The 12,561-nt window shown below is 43.1% G+C and overlaps 1 protein-coding gene across 8 annotated transcripts in view; it reads left to right on the top strand.

Moving 5' to 3' along the window:
- Window positions 1-6,701, top strand: part of LOC118357790 (protein kinase C and casein kinase II substrate protein 3-like) — a 28,590-nt gene extending 21,889 nt beyond the window's left edge. For all 8 annotated transcript variants that reach the window (XM_035735151.2, XM_035735135.2, XM_035735147.2 and 5 more), the window contains 3 exons: window positions 2,663-2,796; window positions 3,839-4,002; window positions 5,477-6,701. In XM_035735151.2, the coding sequence (XP_035591044.1) occupies window positions 2,663-2,796; window positions 3,839-4,002; window positions 5,477-5,592 (414 nt within the window). In that variant the 3' untranslated portion in view covers window positions 5,593-6,701. The remainder of the gene's footprint in view (window positions 1-2,662; window positions 2,797-3,838; window positions 4,003-5,476) is intronic.
- The last annotated feature ends 5,860 nt before the right edge of the window (window positions 6,702-12,561 follow it).

Below are 12,561 nucleotides of genomic sequence, written 5' to 3'. Positions count from 1 at the left end.
TAACCTTTTTTTTTATGTAAACAAATTGCCTATTGACTTTGAGCGAACATGAGTTACAATGCAAATTGCAAGCTTATAATAATAAATATGTTGCCTGTATTTACTGATTATCAAATCGTATATACACTACTCAAAAAAATAAAGGGAACACTAAAATAACACATCCTAGATCTGTATGAATGAAATATTCTTATTAAATACTTTTTCTTTACATAGTTGAATGTGCTGACAACAAAATCACACAAATGATCAATGGAAATCAAATGTATCAACCCACGGAGGTCTGGATTTGGAGTCACACTCAAAATTAAAGTGGAAAACCACACTACAGGCTGATCCAACTTTGATGTAATGTCCTTAAAACAAGTCAAAATGAGGCTCAGTGTGTGTGTGGCCTCCATGTATGACCTCCCTGCAACGCCTGGGCATGCTCCTGATGAGGTGGCGGATGGTCTCCTGAGGGATCTCCTCCCAGACCTGGACTAAATCATCCGCCAACTCCTGGACAGTCTGTGGTGCAACGAGACATGATGTCCCAGATGTGATCAATTGGATTCAGGTCTGGGGAACGGGCGGGCCAGTCCATAGCATCAATGCCTTCCTCTTGCAGGAACTGCTGACACACTCCAGCCACATGAGGTCTAGCATTGTCTTGCATTAGGAGGAACCCAGGGACAACTGCACCAGCCTATGGTCTCACAAGGGGTCTGAGGATCTCATATCGGTACCTAATAGCAGTCAGGCTACCTCTGGTAAGCACATGGAGGGCTGTGTGACCCCCCAAAGAAATGCCACCCCACACCATGACTGACCCACTGCCAAACCGGTCATGCTGGAGGATGTTACAGGCAGCAGAACGTTCTCCACGGCATCTCCAGACTGTCACGTCTGTCACATGTGCTCTGTGTGAACCTGCTTTCATCTGTGAAGAGCACAGGGTGCCAGTGGCGAATTTGCCAATCTTGGTGTTCTCTGGCAAATGCCAAACGTCCTGCACGGTGTTGGGCTGTAAGCACAACCCCCACCTGTGGACGTCGGGCCCTCGTACCACCCTCATGGAGTCTGTTTCTGACCGTTTGAGCAGACACATGCACATTTGTGGCCTGCTGGATGTCATTTTGCAGGACTCTGGCAGTGCTCCTCCTGCTCCTCCTTGCAAAAGGCGGAGGTAGCGGTCCTGCTGCTGGGTTGTTGCCCTCCTACGGCCTCCTCCACGTCTCCTGATCTACTGGCCTGTCTCCTGGTAGCGCCTCCATGCTCTGGACACCGCTGACAGACACAGCAAACCTTCTTGCCACATCTCGCATTGATGTGCCATCCTGGATGAGCTGCACTAGCTGAGCCACTTGTGTGGGTTGTAGACTCCGTCTCATGCTACCACTAGAGTGAAAGCACCGCCAGCATTCAAAAGTGACCAAAACATCAGCCAGGAAGCATAGGAACTGTGGTCTGTGGTCCCCACCTGCAGAACCACTCCTTTAATGGGGGTGTCTTGCTAAATGCCTATCATTTCCATCTGTTGTCTATTCCATTTGCACAACAGCATGTGAAATTTATTGTCAATCAGTGTTGCTTCCCAAGTGGCCAGTTTGATTTCACAGAAGTGTGATTGACTTGGAGTTACATTGTTTAAGTGTTCTCTTTTTGAGCACTGTATGAAACCCCAAATTATCTGCCAAAGAAATGTTGTAAAAGGTGTTCATATAATTAAGAAATCCTCCCCATAGAGCCATATTGAGCTCTTGCTTGAACTGTTAGTAAATTCCAATTTGGGATGACACTGAATGGGCCCTTGTGTGACATGTGGACCTGAGTTAGTTCTGGAATACTGTAGTGTGTTCTCAGAGCTAAATGCCTGCTCTGACCACCCCACACACAGCTCAAGGTTCCTAAAAACTGACCATTTTCAAACTGCTCCTCAGTCACCACCTTCACTCTAGTGCACATGCAGGAGGCAATTTTTCTATTTAGTGGAAAATTCCAGCTACTGTGAACACAAAACAAATCCTCTACTTCATAATGATCAATTTAAAGCTGGCGATAGCTGGTTGGCACGCAGGAGCGTGTTGATCTGGAAACCGGCATTGGTTTACAGTTCCAGGCAAAGCCACTGTGACGCTTGAGGGGAGTGAGAATGAGGCAGCTCTCCTCTGTCGCCTTAGGAATCTTTTGGCATTCCCGCTGGTTTCACCCAGACACAGGGGCCCCTTTGTCCTTGCTGGGGAGCAGCATAGCTCTCTGTAGTGGATCTGGCACTAGGCACAGGGCTTCAAAAGCCCTCTGGTTATTTAGTATCATCCCAAAGATGATGCATCATCATGTGACTGGCGAAACTGTATCCTCAGTGAACTGTTTCATTGTGGTATATTTTGTTTTCTCTCCATCTTTTCATTTGTATGGTGATTTGGTTTAGATTAGAAGTCTGTGAGGTGGCTGTTCTTTTGTGGTGTTTTGGGTGTGGTCTTGACTGCATTGATAAAATAAAACCGACTAGGCCAGATGAATACAATAGATATTTCACTCGGTGGTGGTCAATACTAAATGATACTGTTTAGAAGAAGCCTCTATGTGAGAAAATATGTTACCAGCTGGTGATAGTTAAAAAGCATGGAACTATTTTAATGTTTTCTAAAGTCTCAAATATAAATAAATGTTTGTCCAGGAATGGTCCCCTGAGTCAAACCGCTCCATCTCCAATCAGAAGGCGAGGAACAGCCGGGCGGAGGACGTGGTCACCCTGACCAACATTGTCCCCTCAAGCGAGGAGGCACCCCAGACCCCTCAGGAGACTACCAGGTAACTGTGCGCTCTGTGACCTGCACATGACCTATTCGCCCTGCACTACCACCGTAGCTCCTGTACCACATGAGTTGTTCAAATGTAGAGCTAGAGATGACTCTTTGTCCGACTGCACCACTAGTCATGAATTGTTCTTCTCAGCTTTGACAGGTACTTAAAAATGTCAGTGTGTTGTCTTTCCTCTTCTATAATACAATAGTTGCCTTTTTAAAGGAGCAGGAAATACTGGGAATAATAGTTGTGGAGCATGGTATCTTGTTATTCTGACTCTGAATGGATGTTTGAGGAGTACTTTTTTATTTGTAATAAAGAATTAACATTGGTACTTGAGGCCAAGTTTTTTTTTTTTTTTTTTTTTTTTTCTCAACATAACAAAAGGATGACTTAGTTATTGTGTTAACTTCCTGCTGGTTTGCTCCAAAGACGTTTACCTCCGAGGTGTTTCAACTCCAATTATTCCAGCTTTTCGAAAAAAAACTATTTGGCTTCTGCTACTATATTTGTCTTGTCTTCTTAACTCCATGGGGGACCACGGTTACCAACTTCCTGTATCAGAGAGCTGCGGCCTCTAATTTGTGTTTGTACTAGTGCTGAGTCAGAGGCCTTGTGCCTGTGCCCGTGTTCATTCGTTTTGAATTGAACCTCCGCATTCAGTTAAACATGCGTACACCAGTCACAGTAGATGTTCTTAGTGTCGCTCTAACTTGGCGTGAGCACGGAGATCAAATGAAGGTATATTGATTTAATGTGTTGCCTTTCATGGAACTTGTTGGGGGCTGTGGTCGCTATACCACCCTCTGTTGGTTAAAGTTATTGCTACAGTGATATAATGAGAATACATGGCCCTGCGTTACAAGACATTTTGTTTGATTTCTGGTTGCAGCCTCCAATGTATAGTTTGGAAGAGAATGACATGTTCATAGTTTTTTTTTCATACCATCCTTGTAGGACTACACAAAGTAATAGATTTGATTTGCTTTGCTTTTTTTTGTGCCACGGTATACTAACCCTCTGCCCCCCCCCCCTTTCCTGTCAACAGAGGGGTGAAAGACTACTCATCAGACTGGTCTGACGAAGACATCCCCAAAAAGGTCATCGCCGCTAATGGGTTAGAGAAGGAAGAGGAGAAGGTAGAAGGTGTACGAGTTAGAGCGTTGTATGATTACACTGGGCAGGAGGCGGATGAGCTGAGCTTTAAAGCAGGTATTAATCTCTACTAATGCCTATTAATGTCACTGGACATCAACACAGACACGAGGACCAATGTCTGCATGGCAGCCACAGCTCACTTTGTCTTGCTAAACCAGTGGATATTAATTCACCATTTGTTTTTGGGAAATAATAATAATTTGTTAATTTGGTCGAAACATGTTGAAAATTGAAGGACGAACAGTGGGAGAATTAATACAAGTCTGATTTACACATGAGCATCAGATTTGAAGACACTGCAGCAATACCATTTGTATTCTAATGGAAATGATATGTATTGCATAGGATCAGCCTTGGTTCCCTTTGGTCTGATTTTATTTCCTATATATATTTCCTATATATCCTTGATATAATTTTCATAGGATATCCTGTTTGAAACATTGTATTTACAGCTTTGGTTGAAGATAAACATCTAGAATTAGGATGAGTACCATTGAAAATGGATGTGTATATAACAAGAATGCAATAAATGGTGTGTCAAGCAAAATGATTATCAAATGATAATCATGTTTAAACCCAACACTGCAGGTAAGTGTTGCAATTGATAGTCATGACGATTATGGTTTTTGAAATGTCTATGAATTACCTTGAACTGAACCATGTCATTTGTCGAGACTTCACAAAATGAACTTCTTTATCCTAGATGATTCCTGCCAGCTAAAAGGCACAGGGTAACGTTGTCTGTTATTTTGATTAGCAGTTAATTCCCATTATCACGACGACCCCCTCCTTGTTATGCTAGTGAAAATAAAGCTGTCGTTAAGGCAGTGCTTGGCCCCTCTGATTGGTGGGGTCAAACTCAAGTCTCCCTCCCAGTGGAGCTTAACCAGCCTGAGCCCCCATTAGAGCCCAGTCTAACTGCGAGCTAATGTCCTTGTCTGGGGGGGATCTCCCAGATTAGTAGATGTCTACACAGGGGGGGGGTTGTGTACCCTTGGATTTGGAGAGGATATTGGATGATAGAAGTTGAAGTGCCCATGTAGAGAGATCTTAGAAGACCTTACTTTAACACTGTTTAACAATTGCTTTTGGTCTACTTTGGTTCCAGTCTTGAGGGATCACAAAAGGCCAAATGATTTGAGACTGGGTAGGGGTTAACAATCCTTTGGAGAAGAAATAAGCCTTTGCACACTAAGCTTTTGCTTTCTAGAAGAGCACCTCGGACTAAACTAAGAGGTGATGTAGTCGATAATTAAGTAATTTATTTTGGATGTGGTGAGAACATGATGCACACTGGTAATTATGTTGCCGCCTTGTGGTGGTCCCTGTAACAAATCTGAGTTTCAGAAGTCCAGTACATTACATGAATATGGATGAATTATGGTGCATGTAATTGCACTGAGGTGTTTCACACTCCCAGCAGGTGGTGTCAGTGGAAAATTCCAGATATGCATGGGACTGGATGAAACCGTGCGAGTTGTTATTATTAAGCATGTTCCCCTGTGCTTTCTGCTCTCTCATCACTCAGGTGAAGAGCTAATGAAGATGGGCGAGGAGGACGAGCAGGGCTGGTGCAAAGGGCAGCTGGCCAACGGAGATGTGGGCCTTTACCCTGCTAACTACGTCCAGGTCGTCACATCCTGATGACCCGCCCCCTTCCTGGGTCCCCTCCAAAAAATGCAGCCAATGGTACCACAGAGTACAGACATCATGAGAATTACTGACGGCAACACCAGCGCAGACAGTCCCCCAGAAGACTGGATGTGCTTGTTGTATTTGTCGAGACAGCTGTTGCTCTTAATTTCAAGAATAATGAAACCGGAATACAGTCCAAATGTAAAACTGTTTCCTTAACTACTAGAGGATTAATAACAAGAATGGAGGTCATTATCCCGTGGACTTTATCCTCTGTGAGAAATAACCAGTACAGTAGTGCCTTTTGCAAAGGATACCAGGGAAGGATGTTTGCAGAGCTCTCTGTCATGTGACTGGCAGCATTCGGCAGTGGTTTAGGCTGGGTGACTATATGAGCGACCCCTGGAGGACAGGATGGTACACAGCAAGTTAACTGATCACGAGAGGGTGCCTCTGCAAGGATGCAGAAACGATCTCACGCTTCAGTTGTGCATCAACTTTTGACATTTCACTAGCTTTCACTCGAGGCACAATTCAAGTATTTATTAAGATGAGATGGTATGCACAGTTTTTCACCTATTACTCGCGGTTTCTTTACAATGTGTTGTGTACTTCACATGTTGCTTTTCCCTAATGTTTAGTATGTAAAAGTACGTAGATACCCTTATCAATATTATATGTATGTTTGGGATAGTTAGATTAAGGTTACAATGCATTCAAACCCACATTGGTTCGATGTGCTTGCTTTTTCTCTCTCAGTCAAATAGCCATACTTGTGTGATATGAGGGATATGAGAGTAATTCCGTATCGCAAATTTTTACCTCTAGTTTTATTAGCATTTTAATTTATTTTTCTTGTTTAAATCATTTTAATATTTTTTTTTTGCATATGAACTAAACCAACTAAACCAGGGAGACTAAGACTTGTATACGTTTATTTAAACCTGTGGGAAGAAGTGAGATGCAGGTGTGTACAGCTATGAGACTGTTTTGAGGGCAATGTAAACATGTCTGTCTCCACTGCTGTGAGCTCACTGTGAACGTGGTTTTACATGAAACTACTAACGAGCAACAAGCTAATCTATGTACAATTCAGAAATAAACCATTTAAAATCCGATCCCAATCCACCAGCTGAATTATTTTCACTTTTTAATCAAGAAGTATTGTTGAATGGATTCTTATGCTTGGAAATGAGTTGTGAACCCCACAACCATCTGTCTGGAGATTGAATATAACAAGTGAAATGAAATAAATATAAATTTCTCATTACACATCTACACGGACCAGGTGAATCCAGGTGAAAGATATGATCCCTTATTGATGTAACTTACTGATGTTAAATCCACTGTGTAGATGAAGGGGAGGAGACTGGTTAAAGAAGGATTTTTAAGCCTTGAGACAATTGAGACCTGGATTGTGTATGTGCCATTGAGGGTGAATGGGCAAGACAACCATGTTTGATTTTTGTACGAGGTATGGTGTTAGGTGCCAGGCGCACCGGTTGTGTCAAACCCAACCGCATTGCAGTTCTCACGCTGAACAGTTTCTTGTGTGTATCAAGAATGGTCCACCACCCAAAGGACATCCAGCCATCTTGACACAACTGTGGGAAGCATTGGCGTCAACATTGGCCAGCATCCCTGTGGAACGCTTTCGACCCCTTGTAGAGTCCATATCCCGATTGAATTGAGACTCTTCTGAGGGCAAAGGAAGGTATTCCTAATGTTTGGTATACATGGCAATTTAGAATAATGATTTTTTTTTTTGGGGGGGGGGCATGTCTGCAGACTATTTTGGCTGCACATGTTCAAGTCTGAGAAGTGTTGATTATAAAGTGTCAGGCAATTCAAAACTATTTATCTTTATACAAAATGCTTCAGTCTGGTTTTAGACAACATCATAGCACTGAGACTGCACTTGTGAAGGTGGTAAATGACCTTTTAATGGCATCAGACCGAGGCTCTGCATCTGTCCTCGTGCTCCTAGACATTAGTGCTGCTTTTGATACCATCAATCACCACATTCTTTTGGAGAGATTGGAAACCCAAATTGGTCTACACGAACAAGTTCTGGCCTGGTTTAGATCTTATCTGTCGGAAAGATATCAGTTCGTCTCTGAATGGTTTGTCCTCTGACAAATCAACTGTAAATTTGTGTTCCTCAAGGTTCCGTTTTAGGGCCACTTGTTTTCACTATATATTTTACCTTCTGGATGTCATTCGAAAACATAATGTTAACTTTCACTGCTATGCAGATGACGCACAGCTGTACATTTCAATGAAACATGGTGAAGCCCCAAAATTGCCCTCGCTAGAAGCATGTGTGTCAGACATAAGGAAGTGGATGGCTGCAAACTTTCTACTTTTAAACTCGGACAAAACAGATGCTTGTTCTAGGTCCCAAGAAAGAAAGAGGTCTTTTGAATCTGACAATCAGTCTTAATGGTTGTACAGTCTCAAATAAAACTGTGAAGGACCTCTGCGTTACTCTGGACCCTGATCTCTTTTGAAGAACATATCAAGACTGTTTCAAGGACCGCTTTTTTCCATCTACGTAACATTGCAAAAATCAAACTTTCTGTCCAAAAATGATGCAGAAAAATGTATCCATGCTTTTGTCACTTCTAGGTTAGACTACTGCAATGCTCTACTTTCCGGCTACCCGGATAAAGAACTACATAAACTTCAGTTAGTGCTAAATACGGCTGCTAGAATCCTGACTAGAACCAAAAAATGTGATCATATTACTCCAGTGCTAGCCTCCCTACACTGGCTTCCTGTCAAGGCAAGTCTTTACTGAAGACTCATCTCTTCAGTGTGTCATATGATTGAGTGTAGTCTGGCCCAGGAGTGTGAAGGTGAACGGAAAGGCTCTGGAGCAATGAACCGCCCTTGCTGTCTCTGCCTGGCCGGTTCCCCTCTTTCCACTGGGATTCTCTGCCTCTAACCCTATTACAGGGGCTGAGTCACTGGCTTACTAGGGCTCTTTCATACTGTAACTAGGAGGGTTGCGTCACTTGAGTGGGTTGAGTCACTGATGTGATCTTCCTGTCTGGGTTGGCGCCCCCCCCCTTGGGTTGTGCCGTGGCGGAGATCTTTGTGGGCTATACTCGGCCTTGTCTCAGGATGGTAAGTTGGTGGTTGAAGATATCCCTCCCTCTAGTGGTGTGGGGGCTGTGCTTTGGCAAAGTGGGTGGGGTTATATCCTTACTGTTTGGCCCTGTCCGGGGGTGTCATCGGATGGGGCCACAGTGTCTCCTGCCCCCTCCTGTCTCAGCCTCCAGTATTTATGCTGCAGTAGTTTGTGTCGGGGGGCTAGGGTCAGTTTGTTATATCTGGAGTACTTCTCCTGTCCTATCCGGTGTCCTTTGTGAATTGAAGTATGCTCTCTCTAATTCTCTCTTTCTCTCTATCTGAGGACCTGAGCCCTAAGACCATGCCTCAGGACTACCTGACATGATGACTCATTGCTGTCCCCAGTCCACCTGGCCGTGCTGCTGCTCCAGTTTCAACTGTTCTGCCTGTGATTATTATTATTTGACCATGCTGGTAATTTATGAACATTTGAACATCTCGGCCATGTTCTACACCTGCATTGCTTGCTGTTTGGGGTTTTAGGCTGGGTGTCTGTACAGCACTTTGATATATCAGCTGATATACGAAGGGCTATATAAATACATTTGATTTGATTTTGATATCTAAATCATCAATCAGGATTTATTTAGTTTTTTTCTACATTTATCCCACAACCAAAACATTCATTGGTATATTTAAAGACTATTTTATTTGGTGAAAGAACTATTTATATTAAATTATGGTGTTGACAAATGTGTGATAACCCCAGAGACCTGGGTCAAGGACATTTATTTGAGGTGCACCTAATTTAGCTTGCAATTTTGGTACTATTCCATTGGATCTATTCTTCAGGGCAAAAAAAAATTCTCAGACAAAGACCAATTTTTTAAAAGTATTTGACCCAGGTTTGGCTATCCATAATTGTTTGCTATCACCTGTCTTGGGAGGCTACAGTAGCCTGCACCTTACCAGATGTTTTAACCGCTGAGTGGTTATCTACCTAGATTCCAAGGAACCATCACAGTCTCACGTTTTACATTTTTTTAATCATCTCAGTATCACGTGATCCATATCTCGAATTAAGCTTAAATAGATCATATATTCCTTCTTTGCGGCATCTGTGTATAAGAGCAGGAGAGATCCTGCTCATCACTTCACCTGCAGGTTTTTCCACCATCAGGTAAGCTCTAAACTGCTCTTTCTCGAAGGACGATGCTACGGTAGTACTCAGTACCTACACTATACTTTTAATGATACTTGACTGACTTTTTACAATGTTAAGTTTTTTGTTCAACATTGGACATGTACATTTACTTTTTTGGGGGGGTGGGGGTGAGGCCTGAGAGGGTTTTATAAGCATCAACCAGTGGGTCTTGCGACGGGTATACAGAGATGACCAATTTACAGTGGAGTATAGAGTGCAGTGATGTGTCCTATAAGGAGCATTAGTGGCAAATCTGATGGCCGAATGGTAAAGAACATCTACCCGCTTGAGAGCACCCTTACCTGCCGATCTATAAATGATGTGTCCGTAATCTAGCATTGGTAGGATGGTCATCTGAATCAGGGTTAGTTTAGCAGCTGGGGTGAAATAGGAGCGATTACAATAGAGGAAACGAAGTCTAGATTTAACTTTAGCCTGCTGCTTTGATATGTGCTGAGAGAAAGACAGTGTACCGTCTAGCCATACTCCCAAGTACCTGTATGAGGTGACTACCTCAAGCTCTAAACCCTCAGAGGTAGTAATCACACCTGTGGGGAGAGGAGCATTCTTCTTACCAAACCACTTTACTTTTTGTTTTGGATGTTTTCAGAACAGGGTTAAGGGTAGAGAAAGCTTTGTTGAGCGTTTAACTCAAAATCCGGGGAGGGGACAGCTGAGTAGAAGTATAATCTGCATATAAATGGATGAGAGAGCTTCCTACTGCCTGAGCTATGTTGTTGATGTAAATTAAGAAGAGCGTGGGGCCTAGGATCGAGCCTTGGGGTTCTCCCTTGGTGACAGGCAGTGGCTGAGACAGCAGATTTTCTGACTTTATACACTGCACTCTTTGAGAGAGGTAGTTAGCAAACCAGGCCAAAGACCCCTCAGAGACACCAATACTTCTGAGCCAGTCCACTGTATCAAAAGCCTTGGCAAAATCAATAAAAATAGCAGCACCATATTGTTTAGGATCAAGGGAAACATGACATCCTTGAGGACCTTTAAGGTTGTCCGTAACCTGAGCAGAAACCAGAGACGTAACTTTTTTTATTCATTATTTTACCCCTTTTAATTCCCAATTTCATGGTATCCTATTGGTAATTACAGTCTTGTCCCATCGCTGTAACTCTCGTACAGACTCGAGAGAGGCGAAGGTTGAGAGCCATGCGTCCTCCGAAACACAACCCAGCCAAGCTGCACTGCTTCTTGACACAATGCCCGCTCAACCCGGAAGCCAGCCGCACCAATGTGTCGGAGAAAACACTGTACACCTGCCAACCATGTCAGCGTGGATTGCGCCCAGCCCACCACAGGAGTTGCTAGTGCGCAATGGGACAAGAACATCTCTGCCGGTCAAACCCTCCCCTAACCCGGACTATGCTGGGCCAATTGTGCACCGCCCCATGGGTCTCCTGGTCATGGCCGGTTGCGACAGAGCCTGGACTCGAACCAGGATCTCTAGTGGCACAGCTAGCACTGCGATGCAGTGCCTTAGAGCCCTGCGACACTCGAGGCCCTGCCAGAGAGAATACTACAGACATCAAGAAAGCCAGTCAGTTGATTATTGACAAGTTTTTCCCCAACAATTTTGATAAACAGGACAAAATAGAAATATACCTATGACAGTTAGGATCAGCTTGATCTCCCCCTTTAAATAAAGGATGGCTGCATTCTGGCTGCCTTCCAAGCAATGGGAAACACACCAGAAAGGAGAGAGAGGTTAAAAAGGTCAGAGATAGGCTTAGCAATGATAGGGGCAGCCGCCTTAAAGAAGAAAAGGTCTAAACCATCTGACCCAGATGTTTTTTGGGGGTCAAGTTTCAGGAGCTCCTTTAGCACCTCAGACTTCCGTCCCTCTTCTCGCCCCTACCTGGGCTCGAACCAGGGACCCTCTGCACACATCTACAACTGCCTCCCACGAAGCATTGTTACCCATCGCTCCTATTGAAATTGAACTTCAGTTCATGAAAATAAATAGCTAACCAGCTACTTAACCCTGTTGCCCAAAGCTAATGTTATAAGCAGCCAACTAGCTTCATCTGGCTCGTGAGGCTCGACCAGACCGGGCTATGTGTTGTGAAGCTAGCCACAATAAGGATTAGGCACAATGGTGGAATTTGCAGTTTGCTTTCAAAATAAAAGTATGTCATTGACAGTGATGCAAATGAATACAAATAATAGAATTATGCAAATAATACAATTGACTTAATATTGGTGTCGCAGAGTGGAGTAATAGTCTCTGGAATCAGTGATCATTTTATTACATTTTGCACAAGGAGGATTTATTTTTCAAATATTTTATTTTTGCATTTTCCAATTAAGAACATTCAAAGCAAAAGTGAAAAGATATTAGACAACAATAGGACAAAGTGACTAACAGACGAGCGTAACAAAAAAATAATAATAATTATATATACAAACATACAATAAATAAGTCATAATAAAGAGTAAAACATTTTTTTTAAATAATGAGACATTGGATCATATGGTCACCTGCCATAAGCTACATTACGTGTGAAACATTATTTAAGGATTATATAGAGATTCAATCAATGTGATGTGGGGGAGATTCTCCATATAGTCAAAGGTTGCCAAAATCTGTAAAATGTCTTTAACTTATTCCTCAAACAGTAAGTGATTTTCTCCAGTGGGATACAACTATTAACTTCCGATAGCCACATTGCAACTGGCAGGGAGGA

This window comes from Oncorhynchus keta, chromosome 2 (assembly GCF_023373465.1).
Source record: "Oncorhynchus keta strain PuntledgeMale-10-30-2019 chromosome 2, Oket_V2, whole genome shotgun sequence".
NCBI classification, from domain to species: domain Eukaryota; kingdom Metazoa; phylum Chordata; class Actinopteri; order Salmoniformes; family Salmonidae; genus Oncorhynchus; species Oncorhynchus keta.
Note: the sequence above shows the minus strand (reverse complement) of the source record. Positions and strands in the feature narration are given on the sequence as shown.